Source organism: Myxocyprinus asiaticus, chromosome 3 (assembly GCF_019703515.2).
Source record: "Myxocyprinus asiaticus isolate MX2 ecotype Aquarium Trade chromosome 3, UBuf_Myxa_2, whole genome shotgun sequence".
In the NCBI taxonomy this organism is placed as follows: Eukaryota; Metazoa; Chordata; class Actinopteri; order Cypriniformes; family Catostomidae; genus Myxocyprinus; species Myxocyprinus asiaticus.
In genome coordinates this window covers 45,957,451-45,977,177 of record NC_059346.1, presented here as the reverse complement: position 1 = coordinate 45,977,177, position 19,727 = coordinate 45,957,451, and the positions used below count along the sequence as shown (strand labels likewise).

General features: G+C 37.4%; 1 protein-coding gene across 2 annotated transcripts; it reads right to left on the bottom strand.

Moving 5' to 3' along the window:
• Positions 1-14,414: 14,414 nt before the first annotated feature.
• On the bottom strand, positions 14,415-15,923 carry LOC127419363 (uncharacterized). Of its 2 annotated transcripts, none has more exons than XM_051660720.1 (4): positions 15,606-15,923; positions 15,428-15,513; positions 14,953-15,310; positions 14,415-14,830 (listed from the first exon to the last, which is right to left on the bottom strand). In XM_051660720.1, exons 1-3 carry the CDS (start codon positions 15,719-15,721, stop codon positions 15,033-15,035), a joined length of 480 nt encoding a protein of 159 aa, XP_051516680.1. In that variant the 5' UTR covers positions 15,722-15,923; the 3' UTR covers positions 14,415-14,830; positions 14,953-15,032. The 2 variants fall into 2 exon arrangements, with proteins under 2 accessions (XP_051516680.1, XP_051516684.1); XM_051660724.1 differs by having other exon boundaries at positions 14,953-15,298.
• Positions 15,924-19,727: the final 3,804 nt, after the last annotated feature.

Below are 19,727 nucleotides of genomic sequence, written 5' to 3'. Positions count from 1 at the left end.
CTATTTGTGAGAGAGGCATTTCAGGAATCTGGGTCTGTAAGATATTTGCATAGATCCTACTTGTAAGAAGGTGTAATGTTGGGCCAAAATAAATAAAAATGGGGTTGGTCTGAGGTCATTCATTTTTGAGTTTCTTTCCTCTGAAATATGTGCCAAATGGAACTGTAGACATCTTTGCATGTTCCTAAATAAAAATAGCTGAGGAGGTCAATTTAAATAAATTCAGATCAGATGCCTTTTAGAGGGATATAAGGATGCTAATCGCAGCACTTCAACATGGTAACTAATGGATATTCAACAAATAAAAAGGCTAAATATCTATAACATCTTTTGGCAAAAAATAACAAAGTAAAAAAAAGTAGAAAATAAGAAAGGCTCCAATAAAGAACTGCACAAAACCGCTTAAGCTTGGGAGTCTCAGGGCGATCCTCGCTGCACATTCAAAAACGGCAAGATAATGATGCATGTATACTGTACATCTAGTTCATGACATAGAGCAGTTTCACCTTTCTAACTGCAACTTTTTATTTAAGTAGCATCAGTGAGAATCAGCAAAAGACTTTAGTTTAATCTCACCAAAGCACCTTGCAAATATGGGAACATTACTCACAGCAGAGGATTTTATGTTTTAGACAGTGTTCATCTTGTAAAGAGCTTTGATGGCTGTAACAGCAGTGGTGCATAAATGGGCTAAACTTAAAGCATTAAAGAGATGAAACTTCTGTCAGAGGGTTTTACTGTGCTGAATATTATTCACTTTTGAGCACAGCAAGCTATAATCATGCAAAAACTCCCTCCAAGAAGTTGCGTCTCTCAATAAACTTGAGAATTGCGTCTCCCATTAAAACCACCACCACTAAAAATATTGTTAGTAGTCGACCCCACTAATCGACTAGTCAGTTATTGGACATCTAATCGATTAGTTGTCCACCATAGCACATCCCTACTTATAATTTATTTGAATTTTATCAATAAGCAAAATTTTTCAATCAGCACAAGTCACAAATGACAGTGACTCTCTTATGGTCATTGCTGCATTGCTGGTCACACACACACAGCAGCGGTGCATTGTTTTTTGATGAAGGGATTGTGGGCAAATGTGGCACCTTCTGTGCTTTCAGGCACCTTCTTGTTCTTCAGGAGGATTCCATTTCACAAAACCACAGATTTTCAGTGCACCCTGGCATGCTCTCGGAAGTCTTGGCTGCTGCACTATTTCTTGCAACCATGGTCTCAGCAGTGAAGGCCAAGTTTCTCCAGGAAAACGTGACATCTGTGAGGACATGTAGCTTTCCAACCTGGAAACTTTGCAACAAAAACAACTTCTGTGTTTATAGCAGCAAGGTTGAGGAAATTGTAGAAATATGCCAAGGTCCAACGTGTTGTTCTCCTCTGTCCACTATAGTTGTGGCACAGTTGGTCCTCACGGTCCACATCGCCTTTTGTCTTGTAATCAAGAATCATCACAGGCTTTCCAGACACCTGGTTGAACTCTTTTTTTGTCATGCATGCGGAATAAAAGTACAACCACTTCAGCCAGTTCTTTTTAGGCACATAGGACACCATGGCTTGCTTTTGGCAAAAACCGAACAGATATGATTCCAAATCTCTTCTCTTACATAGCAGACAGAACTTCTGGTTTATTTTTGCACATTGTTTCCAGCAAGATAATTTGTTTGCAGAGCAAATCAGCTGGGAGTTTTGCACTTGTAAACCAGTAATCAGTTGTAACATTTTCTGCAGGGTTTGGAATTTGCTCAACCAATTTCTTCACTACATTGTCTGCCAATCCTTTTCATCGCAGATTGCCTTCATGACCAATGTAGGGTAGCCCGTTGAAAGTGTACGCTGTTGCAAAATGACACATCATAAACAGTTTCATGTTGTATTTGTTTGTTTTTTGGACTGCTGAAAGATCCTCTGAATGGGGTGAGCTGCTCACCAATAGTTACATATGCAACAATGATGTAGTTTTTCCTGCAATTTTCAATGAAGGTTTTCCAGAGAGATCTCAATGGAGCAAATTTGTTATTGGTTTTTCTCATCTGACATGTGTCACAATCATCAAATCTCATGAATGCTACAATCTGCTCAAACCAATTGATACTGAATGCAGCTATGAAAATTGGCCTCTCACTGTGACCGCTGGACCAGAGAGATCTCAGAGACTCATCCTGAGAGTGATAGACACCAAGGAGATAGAGTACTCCTATCACAGCTTTCATCTCAGTTTCATCAACTCATTGCCATGTGCTTGGGACACCATATACTGTACATTCTAGCATACTTGTTGGTATTTTCTATCACCATGTGCTGGATATTATCAATGAAACATGGGAATGCATCACTTTCAGTCTTCACCAGTTTCACCTTGCCACAAGGCCCTTCTTTAGTGTAATGAATATTTCAAGCTCTTGTCTTGCTTGAAAGAGGATGGGCTGATAACCAGACAAGTCCATTTTTGCTCGTGTATGACACTGTTTCAACCGTTGATATTGGGAAGGGCTTGTTTTGAGCCCTTCCCCACCACCTTCACCATCAACACTGTCATGGTCAGGGCTCATTTCTCCGGTACTTTCAGCTTATGGCTAATATAGGGATCTGAACTGTCCGATGCATCACTCTGAAACATATAATTTTCATCGTTGTCAATATTTTGTTAGTTGCTGTCAACTTCGTTATCAGATCTACTTAAGCAAAGCTAATATATGATAAAGCACTTGCTCTGCAATAAATTGGTGAGCCATGCCATGTTTTGCAGATGATACTTTTACTCTTTTGCTTTATGGGTGTGGTATTGGTTGTTACTTATCCATCACTTCCTCATTGTATATCTGGCAGTGCCACCATGAGGAACAAAGACGAATAACACTTATTGAGTGGGTTTCTAACACATAAGAGATTCAACATTGTTGTGCAGAAAATCTACTTACATTATTTCATACCTTGGTTCGCCAGCGAACCTATAACCTTATTACAATAAAGTAATTAGAAAACAGTTTTTAAAAAAAAAAACTTTTTTATTTTATTTTTATTATTAATAACAAATAGAGTAAGGAAAAAGATGTTGTGGATTTTATGGCAAAAAAATAATGAAGGGGAGGGTAGTGAATAAGGTCTGGGGTGGCTAACAACCCGAGGTATGACTTTAAGTGTTAAATTAATAGCTTGACTTGTTAAATAAGCTCAGGGCTTTATTGGTCCAGATACACACTGTAAGTCAGGTCACTAGTTGTTTTAGCCATTCGGTCAAGCTGTAGTGTTGGGTTCGAGCCCGAGTCAAGTCTGAGTCTTTAAACAATCGAGTCTGGGTTAAGTCCGAGTCTATAACAGGCCGAGTCCAAGTAGAGTCCTAGTCCGAATTAATCTAAAACTCAACATCAATATTTTAAGCTTATTTTAACCTTCACCTCTAAGAACAATTTGTCAATATAAATGCAAAAAACAAATGATTAGCATCCTGCAGAACAAATTTCAAAGTGGTTTCAGAATGAAAGCATATGCTTTATGTGTATGAAGACAAAACTGTCCTTCAACACACTTCTTATTGTGTTCTGTTGACATTTCAATTATTTGTTGTTTTTCCCCTCCACTCAGACATACACCAAAGAAAGTGAAAGCTGCATTAGTCATTACAGTTGAGTTATTATCATTTCTACTTCATTTTCAATTTGTCCATTCAATTTTGTTTAGTTTGATCTAAAATTATGTGTGAAATACATTTAATTTAATTAATTAAATACATTTAATGTGTTTAATACATTTAATAAATGGTAATATTAAAACATTTAATAATGTCCACGAAATTAAATACAACAACATAAAATAAAAACAGAAAAGATCAGATACCATTAAAAAATATTTATATACTACAGTACTACACTTCACACTTTTCAGTCCTCCTGCTGTGTCCAGGTGTAGCCAACTCCCCTAAAGTCAAGATCAAATTTTTGTCAAACTCACCTTGGGCTGACATTCCTTTTCACATTATATTTAGTATGGATAATAGGTGAATAGAGACTCACTTGTGTTCTTCATTGTATTTTCTGACTTTTTTGGCATTGAAATGCAAGTGCCAGCTTTACAGGTATCACACAGAGGTTGCGCTTCAAATATGTGACGGACTGAGTTGTACAATTTACATCATGGTCATCCGTCATATTAGTTAAAATTTCCCTGATACATAGTAAATTTGGCATTTGTCTGTGTTCCTCAATTGACAAATTGGGTCCTTGAACAATATAAAACATGCGAGGATGGGCAGCCTGTGGAGTTTCTGGTGCCCTCCTAGGGTAAGATGAAGACATTATTCTGTCACTCAAATATTTTTCCAGTTAATTGAGCTGTCTGGGGCTAATTGGAATTCATTGCCAGGAAATTGCAGATTAATTCACTTTTACCTGGAAAAGAAATTAAGCCACTTCATTTAAAAGTCAGATATATTTCTAGAAAACAGGTCAGTATAGCACTTTCTATTTCAGATAACTGAGTTAGCAGCCACTTGAACCTGTGCCAGTAACACCACACCAATAAATCTCACAGATAAACAGCCCATCTTCACCCAAGCCCATCTTGAACCCTGTCTGAGAGGTGTGTCTGTCAATAATTGTCTAATGTCATATTCTCTCTAGTGCTTCCAGAGAAATATTTGATACACAATGTTACCCATATAATGAGTTTAAAGAACAGACAATGATAAATTGCTATAAAATTAAATGCTTCTTTTTTTTCTTAATCTATTTTTTCATCATCCACATAACAATTTAAATGAAAAACTGAACTGAAAACATAACATGAATTTAACAGTTTCTTAGTGTTTGGTATTTCAGTACTGAAATCAGGGACAAAAAATTTCATTTCCGTTTGTTCTGAGCAGAAACGTAATTTTATTTGTTACAGTTCCAGTGTTCTGCAGCCACCTTTGCAAATGGTAACCGGTTAGAACAAAATCAAATAAAAGTTAAAAACATTCTTTTTAAAAATGACAGTGCTATGCCACTTGCAGTGTTGCAAGATCTCGCAATAAAACAATGGACAATCTAGAAAAGCAAGCTCAAAATAAGCAACTTGCCTCGCACAATTTTTTCTCATGTTGAAATTATCAACCTAGAAATCATAACAAGCATAGTATACAGTAGCCTATATAAATACATGTATTCTTAATTTTAAATATATTAAATATGATATATTTCAATATCAGAGTTTTGAATATAGCTACTTTAGATGCACTTGCCCCTGAACAAAAACACAGTTTATCAAATAGGCATTCCTCTGAGGTTTCAACTTGTTAAACAGTACTTCCTGGCTTGTTTGGACATATGTTAAGTCTTGCCCCAAATAACAAGTGTTTTGTTTGGATTTGGCTGCAGTCAACCCTGTTAACCACATACTTTAAAAATAAAGAATTGCAAAAAATTCACTTGCTTCAGTCAGTAGACTGGCCTGTGCATTTTAGCAAAGGGTTGCCACCCATCCCGTAAAATATGGGATCATCCTGTTTTTTAAGATTAAATGGTGCATCCCATATCGAATCAATACGGGATGCGATTTGTCCCATATTTAAACTGATCAGATGGTGCCACCGTGAAATCGTTCCAGATTGCTAATTTAACATTGATATAAATTGGAAAATGTGCCTATGGTGGGTAAAGGACCGTCCTTAATGTCCACACATTTTGCTAAAATGTGCTAATACTGTGGAGGGTGTGGTAAGGGACTGCCTGAAAAGTCCACAAATGGTGTTGAAACTGTGGAGTTTTTTTCTATAGAAATGTTCGATAAGACCAAACAATGTATGAATACAATCACTGAGTCATAAAGACAAGTAGAGGTGAAGGGAAAAAATATATATGTATATATAAATTATTTAAAATAAAATTTATAAACCAACCAAAATGTATACATAAATAAGATAAAAAATAAATAAAAAGAAATATATTTTTTACCATATAAAATATTTTTTTTTTTTATAAGTCATGGGTCAGGAAAGTTCTAATTTTTGCATATAAGAAAGGATATACAATTTTTATAAATAACGCATATTAACTCTTAATGCATTTATTGCGAATCCCCTTCCCATTTAAGTGTCCCTTATTTTAAAACTTCAAAAGTGGCAACCCTCGCAACATTTTCAAGAGTGAAAATGCTTAAAATAGCATTTAGACAGTGAGGAAATGCATGCTACTTGATACAGACCCTGAAGGACTGTGGCAGATGTTTGCAGTCAAAACATTTCAGAATATTGTGCATTTAAGAGACCAAACACCTATGGCAATAAGTTTGAATGAATGAATGAGTGAATGAATGAATAATTGTTACATTTATATAGCACTTTTTCTGACACTACACTCACAGCAATTTACACAGTGAACAGAGGACTCTCCTCAACCACCACCACCAGTGTGCAGCATCCACCTAGATGATGCAACAGTGGCTAAAGTGCACCAGTATGCTCACCACACACCAGCAATTGGTGGAGAGGAGAGTGATAGAGCCAATTCATGGATGGAGATTATTAGGAGACCATGATCGATAAGGGCCAATGGAATATAGCCAGGAAACAGGGGTTACACCCCTACTCTTTTCAAGAGGTGTTAGATAGACCACAGAAAGTCAGGACCTCAGTTTAACATCTTATCCAAAGGACTGTACCTTTTTACAGTTCAGTGTCCCCATCACTGTACTGGGGCAATAGGACCCACAAAGACCACAGGGTGAGCACCCCCTGCTGGCCTCCCTAATACCTCTTCCAGCAGCAACCTTAGTTTTCCCCAGGAGGTCTTCCATTCAGGTACTGACCAGGCCCAGGCACAGCCCCACTTAGCTTCAGTGGGTAACCAATCTTGAGCTACAGCGTGATATGGCTGCTGGTTGCAGGCAGTGCTGAATGTCCATCTGGTTAGGTTTCCTTTTTAATTTGGAAAAGTTTAACAATCACCCCTATGGCAGTAATCAAATGTTATTGTAAATACTGTAATAGATATTATTTATGTAATATGTCATTATTCCACACAAGTAATGCCAGAAAATAATGCCATATGCTTTTGCTGGAGATCTTCAATCTATTTTATTTTCTTTGCCAGCTCATTTCAGTAATACTTTAAAGTTTCTGAATTCTTGACAACCTTGTGTTCATTAAATGCTTTTATACAACAGATAGTTCCTGTTACTACTACTATAACTTATTAACAAATTAATCCCTAAATAGGGACCTTCTGTACATAGTTTATCACACATGCAAGACATTTATTTAAAGTTAAAAATAAGCACTGAATGACCTTTCAGAGCAAACGTCTGGCAGTGTGGTTAACAATTATCAGATAAAAGCAAATGAGAAAAACAGAGACTCTGATGTCTTGCACCTGACCCTTGTCTGAGCAAACAAAAACACACTGCCAGACTAAACTATACACAAACACACTCTTCTACACCACCTTGTTGCACTGTCACGATCCTGTCACTCTGTCAGTCTGGGTTTTTGTCTGTCTTGTGTTTTGTACTCTGTCTTTGTGTGAGCGAATGGTTTCAGTTGTATTCCCTACCGTTCGCTCTTCGGTCTGTCTTGTTTCATGTCTGGAGTATGGTGTCTGGGTCCATCCCTTTCCCACTGCCTTCTGCCCCAGCCCTGGATTACCTTTGTTTTTCAACTCTGTGCTTGGGTCCTGAGCCTCTGTCATTCTCTGCATTCCTGACATGCGTCCTATCATCTGATCACTGTTGTCTGCTACCATCCCAGAAATGTATTAATACTAGTCAGTTCACCTTGCTTTTCAGACAACTGTCCATTGACAGAAGTGGTGGATACATTATTTCCGTGTGCTCACACATAAAAAAAAATAAAAATAAAATAAAAACATTGGTTGACACTAATTTAAGTTGCAGAAAACAGAAAGACTTCTGTGCCATGTTGGACTTCCACCCAATTTATTCATAGATCCAAGAGAAGAAAAAAAAAAAGAAAAAAAAAAAATTGTTTTCAGAGAATGTGCTTCCCATATGTTTTGTTTTTGCTGTCAAAGGTTGTGTCTAATTTAAAAAAAAATATTTTGGGCAGCCTGGTTATCTCAGCAAGCAAAGGAGTCACGAGTTTAAATTCAGGGTGTGCTGAGTGACTCCAGGCAGGCTTTCAAAGCAAACAATTGGCCGGTTGCTAGGGTAGAGTCACGTGGGTTACCTTCCTCGTGATCGCTATCCACCTTTTTCCTGAGGGTCTTACTGGGGAAACGAATGTGGGTGGGACTTCCGCCGGAAGCCGTTCTATTGCATTCCCTAACTCTGACTGCAGTCATTTTAGACCCTGTTTACAGCTGGTAATAATACACGTTTCGGGTGATCCGATCACAAATGGTCAGTGCTAAATAAAGTTTAAAAAAAAAAAAAAAAAAGGTCAAAGGCGCCGGTGCACAGTTTCTCCCAGATGCAGTTGAGATTTAATCTAAGCACAAATGCAGTTGAGATTTAATCTAAACACATTTAGATTAATGTGCTTGATTAAATCTCAACTGCATCTGGGAGAAACAGCGCGCCGGTTTTGTTCACACTTTCTTTGTCTTTATGACTTTTTGCAGTTTTTGTCTTTATAACTTTTTGCAGTTTATTATCTTTCAGTAACACACTGATATAGTGATTGATGTATGTCCTCATGAAATCATACATGCTGTCCTCAAAATCTCAACACTGCAATGAAAGAATGAATGGTGGAATGCCGCAACAACAGCTGTGTTTACTTGACAACGGAAGTAATGCCCACATTTTGCGCTAAGCATCACGGGACGTAGGAAAAAGGTGGATAAGGTGGTTCTCCCTCTCAGTGGGGCGCATGGTGAGTTGTGCATGAATGCTGCGGTGAACAGCGTGAAGCCTCCACACGTGCTAATTCTCTGCGGTAAAGCACTCAGCAAGCCACGTGATAAGATGCATGGGCTGGCTGTCTCAGAAGGACGCAACAGTGATTTGTCCTCTGTCACCTGGATCGAGTTGAGTCACTGCCCCATCATGAGGAATTAGAGTGCATTGGGAATTGGGCATGCCAAATTGAGGAGAAAATGATTGAAAATGAAACAAAAAAATTTATTTTGGTAAGAAATGATCTCTATCACCTAATAAAACCTGCTAAATTAGGCAGATGTCAACAAGGAAAACCTCTGATCTAGAGGTCAGTTCTATGAATTTTTAAACAATCTTGAAACAATCTTTTGAAACAATGGAAAAAAGGAAAATTAGGTTTTGCATGATGGAACATAATAGAAATAACAGACTTGGACTCCACTGCAACACATTTAAAAGAGATCACGATGATCATAGACAAATGTTGATCAAGATATATTTCTGCTCTCCTGGTACAAATAATTTTACAAATCACACAATAAATTGTGTCTCAGACTCTCAACTATACCCTGAACTAAAATTAAAATCTCACCTTTCATTAGATGCACGGGCAATTTATTAACTTCAAAGACATGAGTGGGAGAATCTATTGGCTTGTGGTTTAAAGACTGCCCAAGCAAATATTTATCTGAAGTTTTGCCTCCACTGTTTAAAGTTATGCTGAACTCCCAAATAGATGGATCACTGAAAAAAGCAATTCTTTTGAAATTATTGGAAGCCACCCACATTCAGACCACAAAGTTTCTCTCCACCTTATAGTGCTGAAGACACAAAATGCCAGGCTCATTTACATTCTGCCAACTGTCAATGGGTTGTAAAGTACAAGCTAAAGGTGAAGTGTGTCATTTCAGCACCACTAGTGTCACCAAATGGAATGGCACAAATAATTACTGTTTTCAAAAAGGTTTCCCGAACACTCCCCCTGATTTCCATTGGTTTGCCAAACAGATAGTCCAATAGTCCTGCCCCAAACTCATGCTATTGATTGAGCTAATGTTGCAACCTGGTCTCACAGAATCATGTTACTATACCTATATTTTTGCTAAAAGATGTTTACGTGGCTTGCTGTACACATTGCACCAGTTTCCTGGTAATGTAAACACTAGATACGCCACAACTACAATGACTTTTATTCACTTTCACACAAATCATAAGTAAAACGACAGATTATCAGTTCATAGACACTTACTTTTCCCCTTGTTCCTCACACAATGCTCTCTTCTGACACTGAAACACATTTACTACAGCACATGCCTTGTAAGGTGATACATTTTAACATTTGCATTACATTTGCTTTTATGACACTATTGGTTAGGTTTAGGTTTAAGGTTTAGGGTAGGGAGGTAGGTTTTGTTGATCGGTTTGTGGGAGCATTTAGTTCAATTTTAGGCTCACACAGTGGACTTTTCACCTCAGAACTGATGTAATTACCCACATAATGTCGTTTTGAAAAAATGTTGCAGCAGTTATATAATTTTCATAAGATCAGGCTGCAATGCTTGTCAGGATGCTCAAAAAACAAAGTCATGTTTTGATAGTGCCACAGAGCTTAAAGGTGTCTCTGCATTAAACTGGAATAGCAGAACATATTTTAGAGTCCCTGTGAATAAGCTTCATTAGCGCAATTTTCTTTCCTGTGTTGACATACTTTCTATTGAAACAGGAAGTTGGGATGGGACATATCGAAGGACTCGTCCCCTTCTTTTCAATTAGTCAATAGACTTAAGTTTATGTCAAAGCCATGAACGATTATGTAGGTGGCATTAGGGAGAAGGACATTCTTGTTCTAGAGAGATTTTTTATTTTGATTGGACAAAATGAGTGAGCGCAGTCATAAATATTTTAAGTCCATATTTCTGAAAGAGAGAGACTGTACTGTAAATTTTAAGTGTGTTTACTGCTAAAAGTGAATTTTTGTCAACTTATACAGCAACTTGATGACCTCAAAGCTAACAGACAGGGATTAAAAGCTACAAGACTTGATTATATTTTGTGGAATTAAAATGAAAGAATTGTCACACTTAACCTTTGATTGTCAATGCATCTGAGTTTACATAGGAGCTGGTTTGTTAGATTCAACCTCCTGCTGTATTTTGGACATCAGAGCAGTGCTGATGTAGTTCCCCTCCAGGCTGAGATGCTCAATGGAACACTTTGTTCCAGAACTCAGAGTGTCCAGGAGATAATTTCCTCCAACCTAACCGAAACCATTATTGTCCAACTCCACCATCCTCAGGGTCTCATTTGATCTCAGTGCCTCAGCAAACAGTTTGATATCATTGTCCCCAAGGTTGTTTTCATCTGATTATGTGTGTCAATTTAGTGTTCACTTTCAGGCTTTCAAACAAGACCGTCCAAGCCTCCATGACTAAGCATGATGTCTGAGCCAGACCCAGATATTGAAGGTGGGAATGATACCTCAAGAAAATAGCCAGCACCCTCAGGCCATCACTGTCAACGCCATTTCCACCTAAATCTAACTCTTTGATCACAATGCTAACTGGAGAGAAGTGGAGCTGTTTAGAGTTTCCAAGCAGTGCTGCTGTTTTGTCTTGAAGTTCAGCCAATCCACTAAACAGGGTCTGCTCTCCAAGATCACCAAGCTGGTTTCCAAATAATCTAAAGAAGAAAGAAATTGACCACTATCATTCATAATTATTCATAGCAACCTCCAAGAGTTTCTTTACCAGAAGAGCAGTACTGTGAAGTCAGCTTGTTTTGAGACATATTTAGAATGTCCGATCCTTGGCATGAAATTTACAGTAGTCCTTTGATGTGTGGTTTGGCCTGTAGAAGGTCCAGTAAAACATGGACTCCAGGAGGTCTGATGTGGTTCAGATTAAGGTTAATTACCATGACCTCAGATGGGCTTTTCTTGAGTGCTGTTGCCAAACTCTCAAGCAGTTCATCAGTCAAAGCTATGTTTCTCAGTATTAATTGCTCCACCTTATCAGAATTGTTAAGTACCTCCATCATGTCATCCATCTGAAGCAGTCAGTCTTTGTAAACACTCAAAGTCAACAAATTCTCCTAATAATACATTCTCAAATTACAGAATAACTTTTGCGCAAGTTGTTTAGTGTTCCCACACTTTTTGTCCAATGACCTTTCTACGAACTTTACAGTTATTTATTGTTATAAGCATTTTTTTTAAATAATCTTTCAGAGATTGCTGGGGTGGATTTCCATTTGTATTTCAGATACCAGTATTTTGAATTAATCAATTTAAAGGTACACTCAGTAGTATTTCCCTCATTAAAAATGTTTTACCCCAAAAAGAATTAATTGAACTTTTGAAAAATATGTTTAAAATGATCTACACTCACACGAGATGAAGACTCTAGAGAAAAAGCTGCTTTATTATACATGGTGCTGGATGCACATTTATGTGCACTGCCATGTTAAGATTAAATGACCAGCCAAATCTGAATATTACTTGCTTTATCTCAAAAATCCCTTGTAATTGGATGCTTTCACTTGTGAAATAAATTATGAATCATGGCTGACTACGAATAGTGCATTGCTACAATGGCATCAGTACCTGAATTTTTACTTTTGTGTGAAGCTACATCTGTGCCACTAGGTGCCTGAGCAACATACCAATTACCGAGTACACCTTTAAACAATTCCACTTATTAGTGCACCAATCTCTTTTCAATATTTATCATGCTGGCTTACAGGCAATTTTACTCTACATAAGCACTTCCAAAAAACAATATCTAGCAAATGAAATATTTTAGCACAAGGTAAAACTAGAAAAATGTATATTTACTTTTTAAGATTTTACACTTTTCCATGACTTTTTCAGGGCTTGAAATGACCATTTTAAACTCCCTGACAATTCCAGGTGTTTCATGACTGTGGGAACACTGGCTGTTAGGCTTTTCTTTGAAAAAAATAAAATAAATAAATAAATAAATAGGTTGGTGAATGTGGTTCGGATGAGTATCTGCATAACAGCTCTGCAGTAATGTATACTTTAATTTGGGGCTTTGTAATATTTATAAAAAATACAGTATATGCTATTACATTTGTTGTGGCTATCTAATCATTAAGACACATTCAGTTTCACTCACAATGTCTAGATTTCTAAAATATGATGACAATTATTGAAATATAAATTTTATAACATAATCTTTTATTAAATCATCTTGGAATTTACTGACTATGAAGATATGATGTCTTATAGAAACACTCTAGGATACTGTTTAGCTATAGGAATGTTTTCAATCGTGAGTGAAGCCGGACTGTTGTAGTGTGACCGCATAAAATCATGGACTTCCTTTGCTAAACTGTGCAGAACAGAAGCAGAGGCCAGTAAGTGACGGCTTATGATATACAGTATTAGACCTGCAGCTGGTTACCTGAGATATATTTAGGATTATATGGTTTTCAAATGGTCTGAAACATTTTTAGCATTTATTTTTGTAGTTAAGCTTACCTGTATATGTAAGTCTTGTTCTTTCTCAGATGTGTCATTCTCTGGATAATAACTATATTACTATAATGACTTACATTTGAAAGAACTTTACATGAAACCAACATAATAATGTAGAGGATATTGATCGTAAAACTTTTCCACAGATTGTAGACTGGTTTTCTCGGTTGTGCCAACCTTGCCTGTTATTCATTTTTGGTTTCCTTGTGTCTGCATGAAGAACACTGCTGTCACTGTCCTCGCTAAGTTCCACCTCTGATGCCAAGTCATTTGCAGGGGGTCCTGAAGTAAGTTGCTCTTTGATTTTGTTTCTCTCAAGCTCTAGCAGATAACACACAACATACATCACATAGTGTATATGTTTCTTTTCATCTTAAAGGAATATTCCGGGTTCAATACAAGTTAAGCTCAATCGACAGCATTTGTGGCATAATACTGATTACCACAACAATTAATTTTGACTCGCCCCTCCTTTTCTTTAAAAAGCAAAAATCTGGGTTACAGTGAGGCACTTACAATGGAAGTCAATGGAGCCAATACGTAAATGTTAAAATACTCACTGTTTCAAAAGTATAGCCACAAGACATAAACAATATGTGTGTCAACATGATTTTAGTGAGAAAAAATCGCTTAGAAACCTTTTCTGTGTAAAGTTTATCCAATTTTACAACTTTGTTGCCATGGAGATGTAGTCAACAAACCCTAAAACCCTAAAATGACTAAAAATTGTGATTTAACAACTTTACAGCTCAAATAATACATACATTTAAACTGAAGAATTAATGTAAGCTTTTAGAACATTAAAAGCTTCACATTTCTGCCTTTAAACCCTCAAAAAAATCGGCCCCATTCACTTCTATTGTAAGTGCCTCAGGGATTTTTTTTATTTTTTATTTTTTTTTAAGAAAAGTAGGGACAAGTTGAAATTATTTTTTGTGGTAATCAACATTATGACACAAATGCTGTCATTTGAGCTTAACTTGTATTGAATCCAGAATATTCCTTTAAAAAGTAGCATCTAACCATGACATCACAAATCAGGTTTTGAGGACAATATAACTTCATGTCATTTTTTATTAAAAACTCAGAGGTACCATTTAAGTAAGTAAACTTTACTTCAGATGTATGCTGTAAAAGAATGGACAGTCACTTACAATTCTACACTTGCCTTTGTATATCTTAGCATTAGAAACTACTTTTTGTCATAAACTTTATGGTAAAATGATTGACTCCATCCAAATCAAGCTAAAAGACCCCGGGGAAACCCTGTCTGTGAGCAATGAGCCACAGTTCTTGACTCAATGTTTACTTTGAACCACCTCTGTTGGTCTAGGCCTGATTCCAGACCAGTGCTCATTTCAACACATTTTTCATAGAAGTCCCTCAGTTTTCCCTGGTTTCTGCTTTTCCCATTCAATTTTGAAGGATCCATCGTTTTCTCTGCATTGTGCTTACTCAGAGTTTTTCCTTCTTGCAATGAATCTTGAGTCTTGATAGTGCTCCTGTCTATAAAATAAAATAAAACCTAGTGATTTATAACCTTTCCATGGAGAAACTTCAAAGTGTTACACCGCTCACAGGCACGATAAAGAGTGATGAACCAAATTGCTGGAAAGATTTGCACTTACCTGGCACATTAGTTTCATTTTTAGTCACTGAATTCTCTTTGCCTTGTGCTTGTTCATATACTGATTTTTGCAGTTGTTGTCTAGGGATGTTGGAAGGCAAAAGGTTTGGCTTCAATTTCATTTGCTTTATGTGATTGTGATTCCTCCGAGCCTTTGCCCTCTACTCGCTGGCTGCATTGTTCTTTTTGGTGTTTGTGACGTCTTCTCTCTTTCACACTGCCATTCATGTCTTCACTGTCTATTGACAAAACACCTGCATCTTTAGAGAGCTTTCTAGTCCTTTGCACCGATCTTTCCATCCCAAGAGGGATGAACAATGGGGAAGAGGAGCACGACTCCACCACACCTGCACAGAATACTGTACATGATTATCATGAGGCAATCTGAATTCTGGAAAGAATTTGCCCTGTCCATTTCGTGGATCATCACTAGAATGAGGACAGGACTGTCTAAATGCAATAGAATTAACACCAACCTTCATTGGATTTGATGGCTCGTTGAAAGGTTGGAGCTGGACTAACGATCACTGGAGTGCCAATACCATGCCTTGAATTCACATATCTGTAAAAGGAGAAAAAGTATGTAAAGGAATCTCAGTTGGTCATGGTGAAAATTATTGCTTAAAATTAGTATTGCGTGTCATCATATCTCACTTAAAGCAGGGTTTCCCTCCATTCAGGCCATCTGAAGCAGCTACTATGACCTTGCTGAAATCCTGGGGCATATCTGTACTCACAGCAGGAACTGATTCTGGCTGCCATGATTCCATTCACAAAGATAGTAGCACTGAACGGGTAACCCAGATGTCTCTGTGATGTGAACTGAAACGGCTCTTTTAGGCAAAGTAAAAAATACTGATAATAATAAAACACATTTTTATATTTTTTTGCTTTATAATTCCTTATATATTTGTATTTATTTTATTATATCATTGTATTATGTGATGTCAAGACAGTTCTATTTGTAATGATTTTCACAGTACATATTGTTTTAAAGCAGCTTTACAAAAATAGTGCCTTAATTCCCAGAGTCCAGAGAGATTCTCAGTTCTGGGAACCCACCTCTTCTGACAAATAAATGTACACTTACCAAATATTAATTAATTAAATAATGCAATATCAGATCATCTGCTCTGTTGGCAAAGTGAAAATACAAATTATTTTAAGAAAGATTTATGGAAAAAAAAGTGGTTATTTAAAATGGGCATATAATATGATCTCCATTTTCTTAGCATACAATCTCAAGCTGTGTATTCAGTGTGGCAACAGGATCATGAGCTCTACCTCCAGGTTGGACAAATCCTTTAAACACACAGATGTTTTCTCCTCCACAGATCCGCTGAAGCACTTTAATCTCATCCTTAGAGTTCCCAGGGAGCCCTTGCCCCAAGTACATCAACATCACAATAACATTTGACTTCTTGGACTCCTTTTGTGCTTTGAGGTAACTCTGGAAACCATAATTCAAATTTGCTTGACATGTAACTAGTTCACATACCAACATTTTCCCTCCAATAAATGAATCTCAGAATTGTACTTTTTGTCTTCCCTTTCTTGAAAACTTGGTTTCATCCTTGTATTCACTTGACAGAAATCTAAAATCTGCCACAAAATGCATTAAGGCAGAGAGACTGTGAAAAGGCCCTTTCCCATTGCAGGAACTAAAGCCCGTTTTATGTACACGTATGATGCAAAAAGCAACGAGAAACGTGAAGAGTCGGTAGCCGCCATGAGTAAACAAACTTGTGGCTACTAGCCTGCTGCTCAAAGGATTGTGTTAATTTTCCAATTCCCTTAACAGAAATAACATAAAACCAACAAAGTATCCAAAGAGTATTGCCCGTTTCACATATTATGGGTGTGCGAAGGGTGAGCAGAGCTGTTGCGTGACTTTAACGGGAGAAGCGCTTTGAGTGTCATCTCATCTGTACTGTGACTGTGTATTGTGTGACTATACAGAAAATTAAGTGAATTATAGAGTAGGCTACAAATTTGAATTTTCTCTGGGATAACAAACATAAATAATAAGATGTTCAGGAGTGGGTCATTTAAATCTTTTATAAACTTAACCGTCATAAAATCTAATGTACATGAGGAAAGGGTTGTGTTCCTGTTACTGTATGGTTAATTTGCATCAAGATGTCTTTTTATAAGTCAATGGGTGAGTGGTTCAGTACAGTATTTTATGTTGAGTCATAAAAGCCTTTATTGTAAAAGATTGTGTTGATTAATATGTCCATTTTCAACAGGTTTTCTGCTGAGTTAAGTGTACAGTATGCTGCATGGTTAAAATAAGCTGAGTGCCTCATCACTACTCTCACTGCGGCTTAAGGGACACAGCACCATGCGGCTCACGCTACCAGTTTTAAGACTGTAACCTACTCCAGCCAGGTCTCCTAAGCAACCAAATTGGCCCGGTTGCTAGGGAGGGTAGAGTCACATGGGGTAACCTCCTCGTGGTCACGATTATTGGTTCTCGCTCTCAATGGGGAGCTTGGTAATTTGTGCATGGATCGTGGAGAGTAGCATGAGCCTCCACATGTGGAGTCTCCACGGTGTTATGCACAATGAGCCACGTGATAAGATGCGCAGATTGATTGTCTCAGAAGCTGAGGCAACTGAGACTTGTACTCCGCCACCTGGATTGAGGTGAGTAACCGCGCCACCATGGGGACCTACAAAGTAGTGGGAATTGGGCATTCCAAATTGGGAGAAAAGGGGATAAAAAAAAAAATTTAATAATAAAAAAAAGATGTAACCCAAAGACACAGTATGTGTAAAACAGCCCTAACAAAAGAGAAGCTCTGATCCTGGCATCCTCCAACTGTGTTTTTGATTTTGTTGTTGTTGTTGCTATTGAATTGCATGTGCAAACAAGAAGCAGGATATCTTTCATTGTTATCAATAGATATACACACAAAACAAGAAGATGTTCTCATCAAGAAATTTTCTAAGGGGAAAGTACCGGGACTGTATGTGGGAAAGGGGCTAATCAGACAGACTAACAGAAGCATGTAACTCATCACTGGTTCTTCAACAAAGCTCCTGGATAATCTCTGAACAGAGTCAAAGCCGACTGTCAGGCAGCTCACCTGCTTGCTGTTGAAGTCAGAAGCTCTTTGTGAGTTGATGGAGGAGGTGGAGCCGTGCCATCTGCTTGTGTAGAGATAAGGACATGAGTGACTCAGTTTGGCCCTTGCTGCCTGTGATTGCAGGAAGGTACATGTCACTCAACCGGTCTCTGATAGCTTTCTGGCTTGGCTTGGTAGGCTGCATGGATCAGCGCAAAGAATTTCACCAGTTACAGGAATATGGGAGAAAAAAGAAAGAATTCTTTTGTTTCAATTACTTACACGTTACTTGTCAAATGTAACCCTAACCCTAATTTCACCGCTGGTATGAATCAAAACATGAAAGCTGTTGTTGTACCTTGTATATTTCCACAGCATAGTTTCCATCCAGGAGAATGAGGCTGCCTTTACGGGTGATTATATTATACAGAGAGTGATGGCATGTGGGTGTCAGAGCTCTCTCACCTCTACGACCTGGAGTCTGCTATCAAATATTAGTAGTACAGTTTTAAAATGATATCCTGCTAAAAAAAACAAAAACAAAAACAAACAAACAATCAAGAAAAAACAAACAAACAAACAAACAAATAAACAAACAGCTAAAAACCAGCCTAAGGTAGTTTGTTAGTTTTAGTTAGTCTCCCTGGCCAGTCTGGCCCATTAAGTGCTTATAGACTGGTTCAGGGCACTTTTCAACTGATTAGGCTGCGAGACCAGCTAAGACCAACAAACCAGTGTAGGGAGGTTGATAAGCCTCAAACTCGTTTTCAGTTTTATGAATGCAAAAGAAAATAAATAAATAAAAAATAAACAAATCTTCCACAATAACTTATTTCCCTACTTGAAAAACAACAAAAAAAAACAAACAAAAAAAAAAACACTTAAACCATCCTAAGCTAGTTCGTTGGTCTTAGCTGGACTTACAGTCTGGCCAAGCTGGTGTTAAGCTAATTTAACTGGTCTGATCAGCTAACAAGTGGCTAAAACTCCTCTAAAACCATCAGAAAAGACCAGGCCAGGCTGCGAGACCAGCAAAAACAGTTTAGGCTTGTTTAAGCTATAGGTTTTCTTTTATTTTTTTATTTATTTATTTTTTCTCTCAGCAAGTTTGTTAACTGAAGTTTTCTTGATACTTACATTTAAGTCCTTGCTTTCATCTTTGAATCCTTTGTAGATCAGATCTTGAAGTACACTGTGACTGTGTGGATGTGTTTCATGGACTCTTTTTCATACGTCTCCATCATTGCTCTGTTATTAATGTAAATAATGCCAATTTTATATTAAATTAGCATTTTTATCATCCACGTTCTACAGTTGATCAGAAAGTAGAACATTTTAGAGGTTCAACTCCTGTTCTAAAATAAGACGATGTAATGCAATAGTACTCAGAATCTTGAGACATGCCATCTGGTGCTCACAGAGCATCAGCAGCAGAAGGTAGGAAAACAGCCAAAGTTCAGAGAAGTGCTTCAATTATGCATAAACCACTGGAATGCCCTGATGATAACTGTACATGTGTTTTGGAGAGATGACCGTAATCCACCAAGAAGGATGTTAAAATCTGTAGTCTGTGACTGTTGAATTAGGGTTAGCACCTGAGATTGCACAACTTTAAGCTTTTATTTCCAATGGTTGAATACTCAGAAATATATGTTGAAAATCACATTATGTTGCTCTTAAGACATTTGCATAAGATTTGTTTGGA

Coding starts and splice junctions, on each gene's coding strand:
- LOC127419363 (XM_051660720.1), bottom strand. CDS start 15,721: ATGGAATCATGGCAGCCAGAATCAGTTCCTGCTGTGAGTACAGATATG. Junction 15,514..15,605: donor GGAGGGAAACCCTGCTTTAA/GTGAGATATGAT, acceptor CTCCTTTTACAG/ATATGTGAATTCAAGGCATG. Junction 15,311..15,427: donor AGCCATCAAATCCAATGAAG/GTTGGTGTTAAT, acceptor AATCATGTACAG/TATTCTGTGCAGGTGTGGTG.